The sequence below is a fragment of the Mirounga leonina genome, unplaced genomic scaffold (assembly GCF_011800145.1).
Source record: "Mirounga leonina isolate KUSES-001 unplaced genomic scaffold, KU_Mleo_1.0 Mir_101664, whole genome shotgun sequence".
NCBI lineage: Eukaryota > Metazoa > Chordata > Mammalia > Carnivora > Phocidae > Mirounga > Mirounga leonina.
This window is the reverse complement of record NW_023270175.1, coordinates 3,757,688-3,780,410: the sequence shown is the minus strand read 5'-3', so window position 1 is coordinate 3,780,410 and position 22,723 is coordinate 3,757,688. Positions and strand designations below refer to the sequence as shown.

Sequence of the window (22,723 nt, the reverse complement as noted above, 5' to 3'; positions counted from 1 at the left end):
CCTGTCCCTTCTCCAGTGAGTTTCACTCCTGTCTACCAGCTGCAGCTGTCTGGTTGTGTGTACTTGTGGGCAGGAGCAGGGACTTAGGGTCAACTGGTTTGAGTTAAACATTCTCTAGGAGCTAAGTCTTCTTCTTTTTTTTCTTTTGTTTAAGATTTATTTAAGAAAGAGAGAGCGTCCAAGCAGGGGGAGGGGCAGAGGGAGAGGGAGAGAAAATCTCAAGCAGGCTCCCTGCTGAGTGTGGAGCCCAATGTGGGGCTTGATCTCACAACCCTCAGATCATGACCTGAGCTGAAAGCAAGAGTCAGATGCTTAACCGATGGAGCCACCCAGGTGCCCCTAAGGCTTCTTAAGGAACTACTTTTGTATCCTGTAAGGAGTCATTAATAAGTAGTTAACACCCAAGGAGTGAGTTACTCAGAAATTGCAGCTAGATCAATTTATATAGCAAAGTATAGAATTGAGTTAGTTATGCAAATCGCTGAAGCCAAAATAAGTGTGATATCAGTTTCCTGGGTATCATAGGCCAAAACATTCTAGAGGGACAACACAGCCTTCATGTTCCATTGGTTTAGGTTTTTAAATTAAATGGTCCCTCCCGTGTTACAGGTTTGATGTGATTAACACCCTCCTTGATAGGGGCCAGAATGGAAGATTCTAGAATCAGACATCAGTTCAGATGTTGGTGCTACTGTAGCTCACAAATTGTGCGACCTGGGACAAGACAGTTAGTTTCTTAAGCCTTAGTTTCCCCATCAGCAAAATGGGCATAACCATGTCCATTTCAGAATGTTACTAGTGGGGCGCCTGGGTGGCTCAGTTGGTTAAGCGACTGCCTTCGGCTCAGGTCATGATCCTGGAGTCCTGGGATCGAGTCCCGCATCGGGCTCCCTGCTCGGCAGGGAGTCTGCTTCTCCCTCTGACCCTCCTCCCTCTCATGCTCTCTGTATCTCATTCTCTCTGTCTCAAATAAATAAAATCTTTAAAAAAAAAAAAAAGAATGTTACTAGTAAAAGCCAATGCAATCATGTATGGAAAAGTATTCACCATTGTGCCTTGCATATCAATTAGGGCTCAGTAAATGTTAGCTATTATTATTATTATTATTATTATTATTATTACCATTAGCCTTTATCATTTTCACCTACATCCTAAGAATCATTTCATTCTGTTTTTTTTTTTTTCAAAAAGCGAAAGATTTATACAATCTGAAGAGAAACCAGAGTATCATTCTGTTTTTTTAAACAGATGTATTGAGGTATAATTAACCCATAAGATGGACTCATTTGCATTATACTTTTGCCTGATGGGAAAGAAAGGATGGTCTAACTGTCTAAGCCTTCCCCTAACGAAACACACAACTCCCCTGATTTCTCTTCTTCCACTGTTCCACAAAGGGCACTTCCCAAGCCCCGTTTATATCTGGTGTGCATTTGCACATCAGTGATGAGTTTAATCTGGGGGCTTGTTCATTGTTGGGTGTGTGTGTGCAAGGACATGAGGTGTACATGCATGCATGCACACCGTGCATTTGAAGGAAGCCCAGTAAAAAGACATCTTGAGACCATTCATTAGCGTCAACTCACCAAGTGCATTGGTGCCTCGATTTCTTGCTACAGGACAGCCCTGCATTAGATGCCACAGAGAAGAGAGACTTTTAAGGACCTTAAAAAGTGATACCTACACGTGTGTACATAAGTTGACAGAAAGAAGATGGAGTTTGGGGTCATCACTTACTACATCCAGGACTTTGGAAAAGTCAACCTCAGAGGCTTGTTACCCTCAAGTGGAAAATGGAGTTAAGGATCTGCCTTACCTGGTTGATAGGGTTGTTGTGAGGCTCTCTTGTAGTAATGTATGTGAAATCTCTTCATAAATTGTTGGCTAGGCGACCGTAAGTCACAAATGGGAGTTACATAACATTCGAGTGCCGGATTGTGCACTTTGGAAATCACATGTCTGGAGAGGGCCAGGTTGTGGGCTGGAGCTATTAGGGAATGCTTCGTAGAGGAAAAGGGACTTTGCCTGAGCCCCCAAGATCATACAGGACATCAGCAGGTGGAAAAGAGTGGGAGGAGAAGGATGATCTGGGTGGTGGAATTAAAAATAAGCAAAGACTTGGTGTGTCAACTATATTTCATAAAAAAAAAAAAAAGCAAGGACTCCAGAGGCCGGAATAAGCATACAAGCACACGCCAAGTGATATAAAACATGGGAGGGGGTAAAGTTACCAAGGTAGTTATAATGGATGGTTCCTCTTCTGAAAGGACTCCCTCCTTCCGGGCAAGTTAACACATCATTCGCCTGGTCTCTTAGCTCCGTGGAGGCAGGAGCCCTTATCCTTCTCTGATCTCTCTCTAGTGCCCATCACAGTACCTGGCACATAGTAGGCACTCAATAAATGCTCAACAAATGCAAGAATAGATGGATGGTCATGTCCGTTGCCATTCTTGTCTGGTTGCTTTATCAGCCACTGAATCAGGGATTATCTTTTAACTCCTACATGGTACAGCCCCATCTGCTGTCGGGATTTATGAAATTCTTTGCAGTGATGCCAATACTCGGTGTGGTTTTTCTCCACCCTGTCCCAGAAGACTCCCTACCCCCGGCAAACAATAAGGTGACCAGCAAGTCGTGTGAGTACAACGGGACCACTTACCAACACGGTGAGCTGTTCGTGGCTGAAGGGCTCTTTCAGAACCGGCAACCCAATCAGTGTACCCAGTGCAGCTGTTCGGTAAGACCTGGCGTCCTAATGTCCCTGCTGGCCCTACCTCAATACCAGAGCTCCTCCTGGGTTTACACCTTTACTTGGAGCCTACACTGTAAGGTGTTTGGAAGGAAGACGAATTGCATTTACTTTTTTTAAAAGATTGAGTTATTTGAGAGAGAGAGAGAGAGAGAGCAAGCGGGGAGAGGGGCAGAGGGAGAGGGAAAGAATCTCAAGCCGACTCCCTGCTGAGCACGGAGCCCAACACGGGGCTCGATCTCACGACCCCTGAGATCATGACCTGAGCTGAAAGCAAGAGTTGGACGCTTAACCGACTCAACCACCGAGGATGCCCCAAGACGAATTGCATTTAAATCCTAAGCCTCCCTGTCAGTCCAGACTCCCTGATTTTCATGAACCCTGAACAACCCTGACCTGTGTGAAAGAAATCAGACCCAATCATATCCTGGTCTTTATTAAAGCTTTAGGACCTTTTAAATGGACAAACATGCGCTGATGGTCTTGATCTGTCCTCTTTTTTAAAACAGTCACCCCAGCAAAGCCTTCATCAGAAGGACTCAACTATCTGAAGCCTTGGGGATGCCATGAGCAGAAAATCAATCAGTGCCATCTAAGGCCAGTCAGTCCAATTCACAAGAAAACGGGGCTATCTCTTGGCTCCCATCTCTGGTGTATTCTCCCAACCAGTTTTCCCCTGATGCCCTGCAGTGAGAACTCTCTCAGCAAAACATGGTTATTCCTCTGATGTTACTTGTCCGAAGAACCGTATATACCTTAGGAATAAAGTATATTGATTATATCTTCATTGAATTGTGCAGTGCAGAGAATGTAAGAGGTAGAACCAGAAAATGGAAGAAAATGGCTGTTTCAACTCAAGTGTGAGGGAATGAAGTTTGATGTAGGAATTTTTTTTGCCTTTAAGGGCATTAAACACTGGATTGCTGAAGGAAGTTCTAGAATCTCCTCCCTTAGGGACTTTTAGTAAAAATATGGTATCTCGGTAGTTTAGGAGAATTTGGTTGTGGCCTTCCCTTCCTAATGACTTTTCAGGGACCCTTCTAGCCCCAGAATAATATGCTTCTAAGAACAAGGTTTAGGGGCACCTGGGTGGCTTAGTTGGCTAAGCGTCTGCCTTTGGCTTGGGTCATGATCTCGGGCTCCTGGGATCGAGCCCCATGTCAGGGCTCCCTGCTCAGTGGGGAGTCTGCTTCCTCCTCTCCTTCTGCCCCTCCCACTGCCCGTGTTCTCTCTCTCTCTCAAATAAATGAATAAAATATTTTTTTAAAAAAGAACAAGGTTTAAGGAATGATGTTTGGAACATAGAACTTTAGGAAGTGGAAAGTATGTAAAGACAGACATAGCAGGTAAATTTGCTCCTCTCCCTTGCCTTGTGCTGAACTGAACTGTCCATTCAGATCATTTGTGTAGTTTTGTATTACCCCAGAGAACTTGTCTCCATGGTTTGGAGTGTTACAAAAGGTGGCTCTCATGCAAATCTGCATTCCCTGAAATCCCAATATCCAGCTGGGGTGTGATGGGGACCAGAGGATATAATGAACAGAAAAGAGAGGAGCAAGACCATATTTGGGGGGTTGGCAGGCCGATGGCGTCCCTTACACGGACTGCTTTTGCACCGTCTTTGACCAGGAGGTCCAAAGAGGAGGGCCAACTCTTCAGTAACATAGTCTCTGGCATGGAGAAAGAGTAAACAGGAAAAAATAAAGCATAATGACATTTAGGAAGTGTCTAGAACTAACCTTGGGAGAACACTGAGAAGAAGAGGAATGTTTTGAGTCCCTACTCATCCCAGGTCCTCTCGACCTTCAATTCTGTTTCTCCTTCGCAGGAGGGGAATGTGTACTGTGGTCTCAAGACTTGCCCCAAGTTAACCTGTGCGTTCCCAGTCTCTGTTCCGGATTCCTGTTGCCGGGTGTGCAGAGGTATGTGTCCCGTAGCCCGAGACAGAGGGGTGCTGCCGTTCTGGAGAGCAGGACTTAGAGGAGAGGGAAATGCCTGGCCAGTGTCGTAAGCAAGGGAATTTTCTATGGTGGCCTCGGTTTTTAGCCGGGGGTGGGGGGGGGGGGGGCAGTCCATTCACAAAAGGGAGGAAGGAAACACTGATTTTAAGGGCCACCAGCTGAAAGAGTCATGAGTTCAAGCTTCACCTTGGGCGTAGAGCTTACTTTTAAAAAAAGAAAGTATTTGTGCTGACACATATTGTACTTACTAACGCCCGTCAGTTGTTTTTTTTTTTTTTTTTTTTTTTTGAGAGAGAGGGAAAGGGGAAACAAGGAAAGGGGGGGGGGGGGGGGGGCAGAGGGGGAGAGAGAGAGAATCCCAGGCCGGCTCCACACTCAGCGTGGAGCCCAAGTGGGGCTCGATCTCACGACCCTGAGATCATGACCTGAGCCGAAATCAAGATTTGGCTGCTTAACCGACTGAGCCACCCAGGCGCCCCACCAGTCTCAGTTCTAAATACTTCATCGACATGAACTCATTTACTCCCATGATGACCCTGTGTGAAGAGTATGATGAGTATTCCCATTTTATGGATGATGAAACTGAGGCGGAGCGAGGTTAACAGCTTAGTCCAAGGTTACGTAGCTAGTAGTGCAGACTCCAGGCTCTCCCCCACTTCACTTTGCCCCTGAAAAGAATGGCTCCCTGTTGCCAGGAATACACATCCACCCCCTGCCCCAGACAGTGAAGGCCTCCCACACCGTAGCTTCAGCTTACCTTTCTAGGCCCACATTCTTCCATTCACACACATCAGATTCTACTCACAGTATCCCTTTGCTCTCTTGCCTTCGTGCCTTCGCTCTCCCCCCTCAAGATTTCTCCAACTGTAGTGCGCTTCAGAATCACCTGGAAAACTTTCAGAGCCTCAGACAATAATTGCAAGATTGTGATTCAACGGCTTTGGGGTGGGGTCCCGGGATGTGCATGTGGGCAGACCCCATTGTCCACTCGGAGGCAGGTGGTCCGTAGACTCTGCTTTGAGAATCCATTCCTGAGACCACGTAGATGACGGGAGGCAGCCCCGAACAGTGGTTTCTGTTTGAGTTTAGTGCACTTAAACTGAGCATATTAAAAGTCCGAAACCTGAAAGCAATAGAAAAGTAACAGATATCACTCTCTGATTGGTCAGAGCCTCTACTTCCAACCATACAGCAACCAACTCTGGGGTAAATGAGTGACAGCCATTTCATGATAAGGAACTGGGAGGTCAGGGGAACAAAGTGGCTGCCTAAGTAAGAACTGCACATGTACAGCAAGATCTTAGAGGAGGGAACATTGCTGCTTTCTGGAAAATACTTTTCCTTCAATCTCTGTCTGTGGAAATCCTATGGGTTTCTCAAGATACAGTTCAAACACGGCCTCCTCAGATTCTGACACAGGCCGTCCTCTGGCCGCATTACAGTAAATACTAGATGGAAGGCCTTTCTCTCTTCTCTGCCGTCCCACTGCCATCCCTCATTTCTCCACCCTGAATTCCTGCTTATCCAAAGGCCAGCCCAACTACCACCTCCTCCACGAAGCATTTTGTTTTTTTAATCCTGTAGGTTAGGAGTAAACCTTTCTCCTTTCTGAGACTCCTCTGCCCTTACCGGGTGATGCTCCTGTAACATTAATCACTGTGTTACTTTTTTTTTTTTTTTTAATTATGTGTACCCATGCCTTACCCTCCCTACCAATTCTGAGCTCCTTAAGGTAGGAACTATTTTTGGTTCATCTCTTCTTACCCCTCCCTGCTCTAGGTACAGAGTAGGCACTCTGAATGAACACACACTAGCTTGGAAATAACTGCCAAAATTACAGTTTGAATTAGATGCAACTAACATATATTATTGCTGTGTCTTCTGCCTCTGAATTACCGATGGACTGTGGTAGGGGTGGTGCTGGCTGAACCCAATGGGTTCACAGTCATTTCTGATCCCCAGGTGGTTTTTCCTCCCCCATTGCCCTTCAGGACACTCTAAGTAATATATTCTATATATTCTAATATACACTATAAGTAATAATTCTTCTTTTAGGAAGAAATGACCTTGGGGCACCTGGGTCATTCAGTGGTTTAAGCATCCGCCTTCGGCTCAGGTCATGATCCCAGGGTCCTTGGATCGAGTCCCACATTGGGCTCCCTGCTCGGCAGGGAGTCTGCTTCTCCCTCTCCCTCTCCCACTCTCCCTGCTTGTGCTCTCTCTCTCTGTCAAATAAATAAATAAAACCTTTTTAAAAGAAAAAAAAAGAAAGGAAGAAATGACCTTGTTCTGAGTACCAGTGTATGCTCATCCCTTTTCATATGTTCTTTCTAGTGGTCTTCACAAGTCAGTGTGGATTTAGCCACAGCCTGATTTGGTTTGTACTCCAAGAAGGCCCTGGATCTTTCTCTCCTGCTTTCTCACAGTGTGTGTGTCTGTACGTCAGTAGAGCTATGACATTTAAGCCAGAAGAGATGGGTGTTTTGTTCCTCATCTCCCTACCCACCTTTGCCCCAACGTCACTTGAGTCTGCTCCGAAGGGAAGAGAACCTGTACGGAGCAGACGCATACACGTGGTTGCTCACATAACCATATTTTGTTTGGGGGAAAAAGATACGGTGAGAAATCTAAACTGAAGAACAATTCATAAGAGAAAGGAAATTGCCAAAAGACATGTTATTGCCTCTGAGAGACGGTGTGGGGCAGCGGACGTAGGCTCTGAAGCCAGAAGGACTCAGATTTGGTGTTATGGAGCTCCCACCTACTAGTGATGTAGGCGAGCTGCTTGCCCCCACAGAGCCTTGTTTTTTTTCAGCTCTGAAAATGGAGATTATAGTACCTATCACCCATGGAAAGGTTGTAAAAATTAACCAAGATGACGTGAAGAGCTAGGGGAAATTCTTATACAGAGTTGTTGCTTCATACGAGACAATGATTATATTTCATATAATATTATTGTATTTATTGGCCTGGGGTTAAGTACGATTGCACCCTCTCCTCTCTGTGTGATAGTCTTGCCTTTTTTTCTTAATCTCCACACATAGAACGTCATTTCTCATCCCTCTTGTGGTAACAGATCCTGGGACTCACCATCTTCTCGACTCTTCTCTTGTCACAATTTAACTTTCTTTCCTTTTATGGTGCCCTCAGAAGCAACACATAAAAGTGAGCTCTGCCTGATCATGCGCTATCCCTTCACACACCTGCCAATTCGCGAAGTTCTTTCTCCACCATCTCTCCTCCAGCCTCAATAAACCCTTCTCTTTCATCTTTCCCTGTGAAGGCTCAATCCTCCACTTTCATAAAATTGATGCTTTTCTCTCTGCCCCTAATTTCTTTACATCTTTCAGTTGTGTAGAATGTGATTGAATCTCCTTTGAAGTGCTAATTTTGGAAGCACCTCATTATTTTTTTTCCTGCTTAACCGATGTTTCTACAAAGGTCTGTCTTGCATAAGCATATTACTCCTACAGCAGGGAATGCAGACACACTTCTCCCCTATGCTGACCACCCTAATTGCAGGCAAAATACTGCAGAAGAAATAACTTTTGAGTGCTGAGCTTGCACATAAAGGGCCCCATTGACACAGGCTGTCTGTGCCATCCCCAGACCCGGGTGCACGCCTCTCTTCCTGGGTCACATGGCAGTCTGAGCCACGGACTGGATCTCAACCCCAGCCTCAGGGATTTAGACCTGTCCTTGAGGCTGGGGTGGTCAGAACATTGGCAGGGGGCATATCCTTGCTGGCACTTGAGCAAACCTCATCTGGACTGGAAGTGGCGTGCAAACAGCCACTGGAACCTGAAGGGAAACTTGATCAGAAGAAAATTCTCATACGACTGCCACATTCTGGGCAGGCAGGCCTCAAACCCAGACCCACCCCCAACTTGCCTCTACCCCGCTTATCATTTCTGCTTCCTGTCTCCTGCCTACCTTGCCAAAGCAAAGGGGAAGGCTATGTACTTGGACTCTAGACAAGGGAGAGGTTTTGGGGATAGGCTCTTTGCTGTATTGAGAGCCAAGCCCGTGTAGACAGTGTACATATGTCACATTTACTCTGTGCCAGGCTGTAGTCTAAGTACTTACGGGCATAATATCTCGTTTAATCCTCCCAACAAAGTTAGAACTGTTATTAGCCCCATTTTACGGATGAGGAGACTGAGCAGGGAAGTTCCGTGATTGGCCCAAGGATATGTGGCAGTGAGTGGTAGAGCTAGAATTTGAACCTTGTCGGCCTGGCTCTAGAGCCCCAAGCTCTTACACTCCCTGGCGGGAGCCATTCATGGGAACATGACAAGGGACCTCTCCTAGGGCAAGGGCATAGAGGGGGAGAGAGAACGTGTGTGACACGTTGGCACAGGCAGCTAATCCTAGAAGAGTAACCACACTGCCAGCTCTTCCCGTCATGGCCTCAACCTACCCACTCGCAACCACAGGGGAACACCTTTGTCCCACCGCTCTCTCTTTATAGGCTGAAAGAATGGAAATGTCTACCTTCTTTCACCCAGCAGACACTTCTGGAGCAACCACCGAGTACCTAGCGCTGTGCTGGTGCTGGAGATACAATGGTGAATGAAGCAAACAAGGGACCTGCCCTCGCGGAGTGTAGTGAGGAAGACACGTTTATCAAATAATGACACGAGTAGATATGAAATGGCAACTGTGCCAGGTGCTACAGGGAAAGGGGTTGGAAAAGCAAGTAATGAAGAGGGGTAGACCTCGTGAGGGAGGTGAAAGAAGACTCCTAGGGCTGTCTCTCCAGCCTCAACGCACACCACGTTCCTCTTGCTCCCTGCACCCCAGGGCAAGGGAGGTGGGACTCAAAGGTTAGGGGCATAGCCAATGACAGTCTTACATTCCCAGGATCCCTGACTTCTGATCTCCCCATGAAACTGGCCACCGTGGGCTGCAGGAGTCTATGACTGTTCTTCCTCCATTGTACACGTGCATACTACTCTAGTCCAGGCTTTTCTTCTGACGCAACTACTTGATCGTGTTGGTCAGTGCCTACCATGTCTTATCACATTATCCAGTGTCTTCAGATTGTTTTTAAAGGTGCTCTATAAAGCAAGCTGACCCTTCCTTGACCTACTACTCATCCTCGTTTGTCTGACACCAACCCACACACACCTTCTACTCCAGGCTGCCTGTTCTCTTTGTCCTCAAATATGCCATGTTCCTTCCCACTTTCACTCCTGTTATGTGCCTCTCTTAGCTCTTACTCCCCACAAGCGTGGAATAGCTTCCCTCCTCTCTTCTGCGGATTACGATCCTACCCATCTTTCAAGAGCCCAGCCTGAGTCACACCCATTCTAAAGAGCCCGACCTGATAACTGTAGTCCTCCTTGAGCTCCTTCTTGGACCACTTTCAGGGCTTAGTCTGGTTTATAGAGCCCAGCATTTAAATATTTTCTTGTATTGTTCATTGTTTCATGGGTCTTGGCTCCTTAACTGAGAAAGGAACACCTTCTTCCTCTGTGTCCCCTAGCATAGAATTAAGCATAGCTTATGGTGGATTTATTAAAAAGAAAGAGAGCTACAGCTATGAAAACTCTTGACAGCACTCCACATGCAGTCCTAGCTAGGGAGGCAGGAGAGATGACTGAACTCCCAACATACTCAACCCAAGCTCATTTATCCAACACGTTTGCAAAGAGCCAAAGGAGAAAATTGAATCTCTTTTTATGAAATTGAGCTACCTCTATGAACTTCCACAAGGTAACTGAAAACTGGAAGCAACTGTTAAAAAGCAGTTTGTCAGTACTCAAGACAAGTGCCCTTTTACCTAAGACTCTTGATTTCTCTTTCCAATAAAACAGCAAAATTACACCTGAGATGCCATCTTGGCTGGAACTCAGAGATCTTGAGGGAAGTGGTACACAAGGTAGTTCATTTTTTTTAACGTCATAAAAATCTACCCAAGTTTTCAAAATTCTCAAAATCAAACAAAACTGGAGAAAATAACAGCACCTCCAAATGTAGATGCTCATGTGTCAGTCTAGCATCGTTTTTGCTTTTGTCCACATTTCCTGCAGAAACACTAGCATCGCTGGGTCATAATGATAAGGAAGGAAACATCGTTAGTGAGACATACTTCTCAAAAAAATATAAAAATGAACTCCATCATTTATGGTTTTTGAGTTGCTGTGCTCTCACCTAAACTTTGAAATGTGCTGAAACACTCTGATCTTTTCGGAGTGATAGAAGAGTCTGACCATCATTAATGAGCCCTGTTCTCAGGTGACCCGTTCATGTTCATGAAGATGGGACCATCCGAGAGATATCCCACCCTTGGCCTTCCTCTCTTCTTCTAAATCCCCACCAGAACCTTTCTTTTTCCATAGAAACTTTCCAGCTTTCTTTTGTTCTCTCTCCATCCCCTGTGCTCAGAATTCATCTCCATGTGCTTGCTGACACTCCCAGCACTCCCACCCTCCGCGGTCATCGTGTTCTTTCTTGGCATGTCTCTTAGGTCTAGAATGTTTCTTCTTAGAAAGCCCTTCAGACTGTGGATGAGACTGCATTGACTTTCATACTGAGCTTAACAAATGAATAGCCCCGATTCCTGATTGGCCATGTGGAAGAAATGCCCCCATCCTGCTCTGGGATTGGGGGTTTTTTCATGTCTATAGTTGTCTGGTTCTACAAGAAAAGTAAGGAATCCCCAGTGAAGCACGTCAGAGCAAGTATTTCTTCACAGGTTAAAGCCACTCTTCCTTCAGCCCTGTCCTTCTAAGTACTCCAAGGGATGCCATGACCGCCTGTGTCCATTATTCTCACTGGAATAGTCTTCATGAGCCTAGACCCCAGTATTTCTAGAAATTAGTCTGATTTGTCAACTGACAGCCTAAAGAGAGGGGAAAAGAAACATGAGTGAGAGGAGCCATGTCAGGCAGGGGAAGTCAGATGTGAATATTACCTCTGTCACACAACAGTAAGAACTTAACAAGTCCAAGTCTCTGTAGCCCAGGCGAAGTGGACAGTGGATACCAGGATCCAGTTATTCAAGCAAATCACTGGAAGGACTACATCCACTTACTCCTTGGCTTTAGCCATTAAAACCAGCCGCACGTCCCCTACTCCCGCCAGACATCCCATTCCTTTTCGGATGTAGGGCCAGGAGGCTAATGCAGTATTTGTGGATTGAAGGACCTTAAACTGACTGCTTTCCATTCATTCCCAGGTTTACCAGCAGTAAACATTGCTAGATCTCTGAGCTTCCCTTCTCTATCAGCTTGTTATTTTCCATGTATGGATGTTGTAGCTCAGAACTCTCTTTATTTTGGGTACTTGGACTTTGACCACTCCACTTTAGGAGTATAAAATTGCACTCTCTCCCAATGAAGCAGATATCTGTCCTCTTCAGCCTCATTTTAAACCAAGAGAGAATAAGGGATTTCATTGAAACTCACCCGCCTCTTTGACAAAGAGGATAATAAGGAGACGGCTAGCATAATGATGAGAGAATCTCAGCCAGTTCAGAAGGAATGAGCTGAAAGCATTCTCGTGGCCATTTTTTTTTTTTTTTTTTTTTCTGCATCCAGGATCCTGGCTTTCCAAATGGAATGATTTCAAAATGAGAGGATTCCCTTTCCTACGTGCAGGCATAAATGTTTTTCTTACTGCTAGGCTTCATTTGTTTGTTTAATCCAGAGCCTTTCCTTGTTAGACACCTCACATGCTCACGGGAGTCCTTCAGTTGGGTTTTCCCCATGGGTAAGCTACTCTTGAGGTGAAGGAGGAAGAAGCGGAGGGAAAGGATGAGAAGAAGAGGGGGAATGACACTTGGTGGGCCAGGCCCTGTTCTAAGCTCTTTGCACACACTAACCCATTTCATCCCCACCACCCTCCGGCCTAGGTTGTTTCGTCTCCATTTTAGCAGTGAGGAAACTAAGGCTCAGAGGGGTTCGTCACTTGCCTAAAGTCACCCAGGCAAGAAGGAGCAGAGCCCAGGTTTGGACCCAGGCAGTCTAGCTGGCGCGGGCTGTTCTCTTAGCCATGACTGTCCTGTTGCCTCTCAACTTGGGGATATGGAGCAACTTTGGGGACTCTGAACTCTGAGGCTACTGGGGGGAACAGACTTCGTGACAACTCTGCTCCCCGGGGCCGGATATGGTAACGTTTCCAGCAGATTTATTGGGACAACCCGAAGACCCCATTTCTAACTATCAACTCAGATCTACGTAGCCATTGAAAGAGCAGAGTGTGGGTTGTGGGTACCCTCCTGCTAATAGCTTCTCTGTTGCCCCCCCCAGGATTTGCTTTCACAAACACATGCGTCTCCCATAATGCTCTTTTTAAAAAGTATGTATTTCTGATTTTTCTGGATAAATGCTTTTGTACTCTTCTTCCGATTTGGCTAGCTGCTCTTGGCAGGAGCTCCCCCTTGTCTGTGTCTTAGTGTTTCTCAAGCAGATAGTTTGTTGAAAATGCTAAGAGCTTGTATTGACAGCCCCCAAAATAAAGTGCGTTATTGGACAGCAGAGTATTTTCTAGAAAACATGACTATCTACAAAACACTGGAGGACTTCTTGCAGTACTATATGTCGTTGTTGTTAGCTCCAAGGTCTACCAGCGGGGAATCCTTCTACCCAGGTTCTTCAAAGCTTCGCTCAAATTTCAGCATGCTTGCTCCCTCTCAACAGAATTTATGGAATTGGATGTTTGGCAGAGGCCCCCCGAGTCATCTGCTTCCACTCTGTCTTTCATCTCCAGTTTGAGTATTCTCTCCTGGCTATCAAGTGGCCCACCCCAGAACCTGGCACATAGTAGGTCTCAGAGATACAACAATCGCTTTCTTCCTCTCCACACTCTCCTGATTTCCCTCAAAAGCCCTTTCACTCTTTGCCCTGGTTCTGCTGATTTCGACACGTTCCTCTGGAAGTACAGAGATCACTTTCCCTTGTCACAGGGATCACTCCCCACTCCCCCCAACCCCGCGCCAGTCTCGGGGATTCATTTCCTTTCCATGTGCCTTATGATTAGAGCGACTGCATATCTTCTCCTCCAAACCAAGACACTTTTGAAAGTGAGAGGGCCATCTTAGTAATTATGCCTGCCAGAAAAAGAGGCGTGAAACTGGGTTGTCCCAGATCCATCAGGACCTATGGGACACGCTATTTATGATGTTATGTGTGGTTCAGATGTGGCCACATGCTGGCGTAGTTTTGCTTTCTGAGGCTTATCTTTATGGATATCTAATAATCTCATTGTACACTTAGTCCTTTTGAGAGGACAGGGTTTACTTCTGTGACTTACTCAAGCTAACCAGAGATTAATGTAAGCAATGGGAGTTATAAACAGTCTGAATTGTAGCCTAGCTTTTGACCATTTTTCAAATGCTTGTTCCCCATTTCTCTCATTACCAGAAAGCCAAGCCATTTAACTCCATAGGGTACCACTCAGAATATAATTGAGGTTTGAGTAAACAACACATGTGGCTTTTAAGGTTAAAAGAATATTGTTAGACATACAGTACACTAGAGTTGTTTTTCATTTTGGTTTTAAAAATTGGTTAAAATTACATCTTGTTGCTTCTCGGAATTAACTAGAATCTGTCTGTCTCCATTAGAATCAGTGGTTTTTTTGTTTTGTTTTTGTTTTTTGTTTTTTGTTTTTTCAATAAGGCCTTGGCTGAAAAAAGAAGCTCCCTTTCAAGATAATTTGTCCAGCAAATCAGGGGGAAAAAAAAAAAAAGATGGTAAATGGACAGACCTATAATCAGCTCTCCAGACAGATTTGGCCCAGGTCACAGCTGAACAAAATGTGAACGCTGAAGAAGATTCTTCCAGTGTAACTATGGTTCAAATTATATAGAATAACTCCTTACATACAGAACATTCCAGCTTAGCAAATGCCATTTCCATGATGTCAGAAGCTCAAAGGCAACCAAAAGAGTAGTCATTCTTACTTGAGAAGATATATACAGAAGTAATGGCTCCAGGAGTTTATAATTGAAGTGAAATCATTCCAACTGAGGCACACATGCCTGCCTATGAGTGCTTAGGTGTTGTGACACGTTCGTCTGAACTTGGGTTGCAGGACATTAGCCATCTGCTCCCATGCCGTCTCACCTCTCTGCTCACTTAACAGGGACTACCTGCTTTGGGATTCTGCCTGGACTCTTAAGTATTTCAAGACACTGTCTAAAAGCCCGTTCAAGACTCTAGGGTCTAAATGCAATACATGGAACTTCTCAGAGGGTCATGCTAAGTAAATCTTCCATGTTAGTACCAACCAGTAAATCTATGTTTGCAAAGGGCGTGTTTGGTGAAGAAAGCTCTTCTATCATTTTTCTTTTGTGATTTGTTCTCTTTGGGCTACTTACTCGAAAACACATCCTATAGCTTTTCCATTGTGTTCTGCCATTTGCTGGTGAATCTCTTCTGATTTCCAGTCTTCTCTCCGGTACCCTATTTTCATCTAGCTCACAACAAAGCTTAGCCCCTCCACTGCCAGCGAAAAGGGACCAAGTACATTTAAGTTCATCCCTACTCATTCACTGTCAAGGGCAGTGCCATTTCCCAGCTGTTCAGATTTGCAAAGCTAGCATCCTTTCCTTTTTAAATTTTTTTAAAGATTTATTTATTTACTTTAGAGAGAGAGAGAGCAGGGGAGAGGGGCAGAAGGAGAGGGAGAGAGAATCCTCAAGCAGACTCCCCTCTGAGCATGGAGCCCAACAAATGCGGGGCTCGATCCCAGGACCCTGAGATCATGACCTGAGCTGAAATCAAGAGTCAGATGTTTAACCAGCTGAGCCACCCATGTGCCCTCCCACCACCACCCCCACCTTAGCCTCCTTTTATACCGTATTCTCTTTTGCCATCCTCCTCTGTTATCAGATCTCCCATCGGGATCTTATCATTGCCTTTTTATCTGAAGTAGTCTGATTTGCCCCTTCTCCATGATTTCAAAGATTCTCAGGGCCTGTCACATGTTACTACAACAGCCTCTTGTTTGGCCTCCCAGATTCCAGGTGCTCCCCAGGTAGGGGACACTCCATCACCAGGAGAAGCTGCCACAAATCACCATCTTTTACTGTAGGAACCTCTACATAAAAATTGGTTGCAAGATAAAATGTGAATTCTTTAGCCTCTTTCTGAAGTCTACACAGCAATTATTTACCACCCTTATTTACGTCAACAACCGGTCTCCCTCCCTCCTTACCTCCCTCTTCACCCACTCCCCCCCCCTTCCTTTCTTTCTCTCCACCATCCCCATTTCTCTTGTTTCACATCTGAACTTTCTACTCCAGCCACACCTTGCTGGCTGTCTCCAGTGTGTTCCTTGCTGTTTCCAAAGCTCTGCTCCTTTGCAAATGCCATTCCCTTCGGTCAGGCTCCCCTCTGCCCACATCACTGTGTGTTTATGCCCTATAGTGTCTACTTCTAAAGACATGACTGATTCTTTTAGGAAGCTTTCCATGATTATATCTTACTGATCACTCACCTAGTCTATATCTCCCAAGCACATCTTTTTTTAAAGATTTTATTTATTTATTTGAGAGAGAGAGTGAGAGAACACGAGAGAGGGGAGGGACAGAGGGAGAAGCAGACTCCCCACTGAGCGGGGAACCTGACGTGGGGCTCGATCAGGGGACTCTGGGATCATGACCTGAGCCGAAGGCAGATGCTTAACCGACTGAGCCACCCAGGCGCCCCTCTCCCAAGCACATCTTGACAATGCATTATTTTTTTTTCCATGAGATGATCTTTAAATCATGAAGGGTTAAAACCATAACTTCGTTACATATCACTACCTGATAATACTGCTATCAAAGGAATTTCGGGGTCTTTTGCAAGTCCTAAAACCCAATGATATTACCTAATTTTCCTTCATAGTACTAACTACCACCTCCTTGAACCGGTAACGTGTTACTATGTCCAAGCAGATTTTGAAAGCTCGAGGGATAAATTCAAATAGAAAATTTTTTTTTTTTAAGATTTTATTTATTTATTTATTTGACAGAGAGAGACATAGTGAGAGCAGAAACAAGCAGGGGGAGTGGAAGAGGGAGAAGCAGGCTTTCCGCTGAGCAGAGAGCCTGATGTGGGGCTGGATCCCAGGACCCTGGGATCATGACCTGAGCTGAAGGCCGACGCTTAACGACTGAGCCACCCAGGAGCCCCAAATAGAAAATTCTTAACGCTGATACTTTTTGGTATTTCCTGTTATCCTGTGAAATACGTGGTTTCATTGATACAAAGAGTAAGACCAAGCTCTTCCCATCAACTCGCTTGGTCATTGATAACACAAGGTAATAGCCTTGGAAATTGTCCTGTGGTTTGTGATCTTTATTCAGCTGAGGATTATCACTGCCTGTGCTGTGTTGTTCTGAAGGCTAAAAGTAGGCTCTTCCTCCTACTAGCAGTACTCTGACAATGAGGCAATGATAGGTGTTCACTGTTCAGAGACTAGAACACACAGACCCAGAAGAAGGAATCTCAGGCAGAAACAGAGGAGTACATCTTGAGTATCAGTTATGTAAACATTCCAGCCACCACAAGTTTTACCTTAACTTTCAGACCAGGTCATAACTTCTCAGAGACATAAGGGTGAATTTAACAAATTATGACAGACCTAATCCTCGAAACTCTCATTTTTGAAGGGTAGTTTAAACACAAGTTAAGTATGACCTGTGAAATACTTAACTGTCACAGGAATAAAATAAGCAAAAGTGAGGCTGATGGCTATATCACAGTGGAAAGTTATTATTTTCCCTTTTGTTTCCCAAATTTTGTACAGTGTGAATGGATGGGCTCTTTCAAAAAGTGTCAACTTTCTTCAGAGTTGTTTTTGAAAAATGAGGCAGACCCAGAAAGAAATCTTGCAGGGTCACTTTATGAGGGACAGCCAATTTTTTTTTTTTTTTCCCGGGAGGGAGAGAGAGACAGAGAGAGAGACGGGGGGAGGGGCGGGGAGAGAATCTTAAGCAGGCTTCACACACAGCGTGGAGCCTGGTGTGGGGGCTCCATTTCACGACCCTGAGATCATAACCTGAGCCGAAATCAAGAGTCAGACACCCAATCGACTGAGCCACCCAGGTGCCCGGAAGGATAGCCGTCTTAACAACAGTTAAAAGTCCGGAGAAATTTGGGATCATAGAACCAAAAACGTGGCTAGGTCACAAGGGTAATGGTTTTCCCTTCTATGTATGTATGACTCTTTCTTTATTTTGTAATAAACAGGGGATGGAGAATTGTCGTGGGAACATTCTGATGGTGATATCTTCCGGCAGCCTGCCAACAGAGAAGCAGTAAGTGTGAATAGCTCAAATAATTCAACCCTCCACAGCACCAGGCCAGACTTTCCTCTCTCCATGGCTATTATCGCAGCAACTCCATAAAAGGGCCCATTTCTAACACCATTGCTCTTTCCCTTTACTCAGAAAATTAAATGGCATTATCACCAACCTCTAGCCATTTAAGTACACTGTATAATTGGTAACTAGGGCCAGGACATGAACACAAAGAAATCACAGTCCCAGCCCTTAGGTAGCCCCATATAGATCAGAAGTTGTTAGCCTTTCGGGATGGCTTGCCAAATCTTTGCCTTCTGGAAAGAAGACAGGTCACTACCTCTGTCCTCGGTAGTGAGGACCTTTGGTGGGAGTGTAAGGTAGGTCCGTCCATCCTCTCCGCAGAGGTACTGTGGACAGGTCTCCATAAAGCCTTTCCTAAGCCTTAGGCTCTCAGTCATACAGCTGCAAGAGAGAAAAGGTAGCAGGCTGCATTACTCCGTCCCCACCCTGCATTATCTCATTCCCATTCTCAGTGCTAACCTCGCAGAAAGCCTCTCTGGGTATAGCAACAGCATCTCTTGCCCCTGTGTATTTCACAGTAACTGACAAAATGCCATCCCTCTCTCACAAACGTATGTGGAAGTACAACCATACCTCAAACGTCTGAAAATCTGAAAAGGAGATGCTCCAGTCCAAGGAATCTATCATACTGAAGGATTTATGAAAATGTACAAGATGTACAAAGGCGTCCACAGTACATACATGGGTATTCATTGGACCCCTGTATAAAAAAAGTGTATGGGGCATTCAATGCAGCATTATTTTCCTAAGAGCAAAACAAATGGAAGGAACCCGGGGCACCTGGGTGGCTCAGTTGGTTAAGCGACTGCCTTCGGCTCAGGTCATGATCCTGGAGTCCCTGGATCAAGTCCCGCATCGGGCTCTCTGCTCGGCAGGGAGTCTGCTTCTCCCTCTGACCCTCCCCACTCTCATGTGCTCTCTCTCTCATTCTCTCTCTGTCAAATAAATAAATAAAATCTTTAAAAAAAAAAACAAAACAAATGGAAGGAACCCAAACATAAGCAATAGGGGCTTGGTTGAATACACCCAATCGGTGGGACCTGGTGCTGTTGTTAAAAAGAATGCAGGACATCGAAGGGTACTCGAATGGAGAGATCCCCAAGATACATTATTTAAACAAAGCAAGGTGCAGGATGCAACTTCTACTATCATTTCCTTATGTAAAACTGGTGTGTGTGCGCATGAATGTGAATGCATATGGAAAGATCTGGAAGGTCATATACCAACACATTATGAGTGGTAATCTCAGGGGTGGAAGTGGGCAGGGGGAAAGGGGGAGCATGATTTTTTTACTCTGTTCTGTATCATTGGATGTTTTCCAATGAGCATCAATCCATTTTGCAGTATATAACATTTGAATGATTTTTTTAAACCTGTGGAATTAGTTCTCAATAAGCACTGTATAGAAGGCCAGAGCCTAGGGAATTATGGGGCAAAACCAAGGATAGGGAAGGTGTGAGGAAGGCATTGGTGGGGACATAATAAAATGGCCAATATAAACCTCCCAGCATTGCTTCTGACTTGCATGCCCCCAGATCACCAACACATCCTCAGCAGCGAGTTGAAGTGATGTCTGTGTGCTTTATTCTCCGGTCCTGTCATTTTCTAGGTGCTGCCATTTCTGAAGGCGTGTGGAAGGATTGTGGGTGGGGTGGAGAACAATACTCTGGATATCTCAAAACAAGCAGCACTCCTGCAAGAGAGGATGGGCTTCCCAGTTTGTGGGTTCATATGGACCCCGAGGATGGGTGAAGTAGGGGATGGGGATTCAGGAGGGCACCTGTTGTGATGAGCGCCAGGTGTTTAAGGAAGTGTCAATTCACTACATTTGTACACCTGAAACTCATATTGCACTGTAGGTTCACTCACTGGAATTTAAATTAAAAAGTAAAAAAAAAAATTAAGAAGAATTTTCACCATCTAGCTCTATCTGCTTTATAGGAAGTGAGATTCCTTCCAGATCCCGACAGATAATGCCAGTCTCCATCTTCTGTGTTGTGAATTTCCTCCTTTTGTCCGCCCTCATTTTTTATGGTGGTAGGACGTTGAGAATGACTAAATTCGCAGCCATCAACCACATGCCCTTCTCACCGAATTTGGGTCTCAGACACCTTCAGTTGGGTATCAACACTAAGCTTTGTGGCCAGCTCAGCAGGCCTGCTGGTGAGACCATTAATCCGCCATTCTTCTTGACTTCGTTTTATGCTGCCTCCAACCCCACCCTTGTCTTTCAGTCTCGTCCTTCTTCTGAAACTGCTGGCAATGGGGCTGAAGTTAATCCCGTACTTTCTGTAGCAAAAGAGGTCAGGTACAGAATGCAGGGCCTTGAAGTAGCTATTGATTTTCAGAGGAGTTCAAGACCTATCTTTAGAAACAAAGATATGGGGGGCGCCTGGGTGGCTCAGTTGGTTAAGCGGCTGCCTTCGGCTCAGGTCATGATCCCAGGGTCCTGGGATCGAGCCCTGCATCGGGCTCCCTGCTCAGCGGGGAGCCTGCTTCTCCCTCTCCCTCTGCCTGCCTCTCTGCCTACTTGTTCTCTATCTCTGTCAAATAAATAAATAAAATCTTTAAAAAAAAAAAAAAGAAAGAAACAAAGATATGGGCCCAGTAGACCAAAATGTCCAGATGGTTCCACTTTATTATAAATAAATATTTTCCTTTGTTCCAAAAGGGGTAGATATTGTGGGATGTGATTTGAATGATAAATAGCAACTGTAGTAAGAGAAAAATATGTACCTGGCACAGAGTTGGCACCCAAGGAATACGAGTTGAAGGAATGGGTATTGCAGGTGGGACGAAACATGTGTGAGGGGCTTTTCATGAATGTTAATGTACAGGCATTTGTCCCAAATCAGAGAGAGCTGTTTCAAACTCGTTGCTGGCTCTTGACCAGCCAAAAATGAGAAGGTAGGAGAAGCCCTTCTGAATATCTTTTGCAGGCCCAGCTTTCTGTATGGGATCAAAAATGGCAGCCCTAACAACACATTGCCAATCCGGTAGACTGTCACTTTAATAGAGGTTCGTATTTACAGGGAACCCTCGAAAACCTCCGTTCGATAGGAACACAGGTGATTGCTTGATTTTGCCAAGTCCCTTTACCAAGTTTTATGAAGTGTGCAGGAAGGACAACCAGTGGCTCAATTATGGCTCCTTTGTAAAAACCTGAAATGGTTTCTAGATCATAATTTCACATGCAATGGTCCTAGTACCATGGGTGTGTGTGTGTGTGTGTGTGTGTGTGTGTGTGTGTGTATGTTATAGGGAGGGAGAAGTAGACACAGGGTGGAAAGCCAAAACATGAAAACAAGCAGAATTTTGTTTTGGATGACAGCCAAACTCTGATTTTACCCCCAAAAGATTACTCAGAGATTTACCATTAGAAAAGTGAAAACTTTAGGGATAGAAACAATAGGAAACAGATAGAAATCCATGTCTCACACACATTGTCAGAACGATGGTTTGGGAAGGAAACTGGCCCAAGTGTCTCCCAGACAGGGATGGTCCCAGGGGGCCAGTGATGAAGCTGTAATACGCTCATGGCTGTGTGAATTACAACACATTCTGAAAACATTTTTTATTTTTATTTTTTCATTTTTTAAAAGATTTTATTTATTTATTTAACAGGAGAGAGAGAGAGTACAGGCAGGGGGAGCAGCAGAGGGAGAAACAGTTTCCCCGCTGAGCAGGGAGCCCGATGCGGGGCTCCATCCCAGGACCCTGGGATCATGACCTGAGCTGAAGGCAGGCGCTTAACCGACTGAGCCACCCGGGTGCCCCTTTGAAGACATTTTGTAAATTAACTTTTTATTTTGTGATAACTTTAGATTCACAGCCATGAAGGCACTTCGAAGGCTTTTCCTGAACTGTCCTGTTTTCCTGTCTCTGCCAATAAAACCCTTCCATCTTAGACCTTAGGACAAGTAAGGAAGAAATTCCTGGGGAACTTTCTACAATAATGGGGGTTTTCCAACCACCAGAAAAGAAGTGTGTGAGAAGCACCTCAAAAGCCTGAGATAGGGGCACCTGGCTGGTTCAGTTGGAGGAGCTCGTGACTCTTGATCTCTGGGTCGTGAGTTTGAGCCCCATGTTGGGTGTAGAGATTACTTAGATAGATAGATAGACAGATAGATAGATCGATCGATCTTAAAAAAAAAAAAAAAAAAGCCTGAGAGAATTATCAGCACTTCAAGTCAGGAAATCAAATAATGCCAAAATATTGAGCAGAATAAAACAAAGCATAGCTACATGGCCATTTCTACCTGACTAGTCTTGACCTGCTCTTTCAAGCAGGCTGTTCACAGCTGGGTTTGAAGATAAGCTCCAGTTTCACTCCAAGGCATTAATGTCTTTTTCTCCCTTGCTGTAAGGTACAAGGTCAGAATGGTCTCTGGTAAGCCTCTTTCGTTCCTTTGTTTAGGGGAACAACTCTAAAAGAGCCATTACCCTCAATCAAAATCACACATCACCACCCCTACCCCCCGGTTGTGAAAACTGTAGTGGCCTTTGCTATCTTTTTTGTTTTTAATATTTTATTTATTTATTTGACAGAGAGAAAGAGAGGGAGAGAGAGAGAGCACAAGGAGGGGGAACAGCAGGCGGAGAGGGAGAAGCAGGCTCCCCGCTGAGCAGGGAGCCCGATGCGGAAATCGAACCCAGGACCCTGGGATCATAACCTGAGCTGAAGGCAGACGC

At 45.1% G+C, this 22,723-nt stretch overlaps 1 protein-coding gene across 10 annotated transcripts in view; it reads left to right on the top strand.

Annotated features, from left to right (window-relative positions):
* CHRDL1 (chordin like 1) overlaps window positions 1-22,723 on the top strand; it is a 113,002-nt gene that overhangs the window by 71,008 nt on the left and 19,271 nt on the right. For 7 of the 10 annotated variants that reach the window (XM_035007281.1, XM_035007246.1, XM_035007265.1 and 4 more), the window contains 3 exons: window positions 2,592-2,737; window positions 4,578-4,671; window positions 17,898-17,965. In XM_035007281.1, coding sequence (XP_034863172.1) covers window positions 2,592-2,737; window positions 4,578-4,671; window positions 17,898-17,965 — 308 coding nt within the window. The remainder of the gene's footprint in view (window positions 1-2,591; window positions 2,738-4,577; window positions 4,672-17,897; window positions 17,966-22,723) is intronic. The other 3 variants (XM_035007255.1, XM_035007273.1, XM_035007226.1) reach the window with 1 other exon arrangement.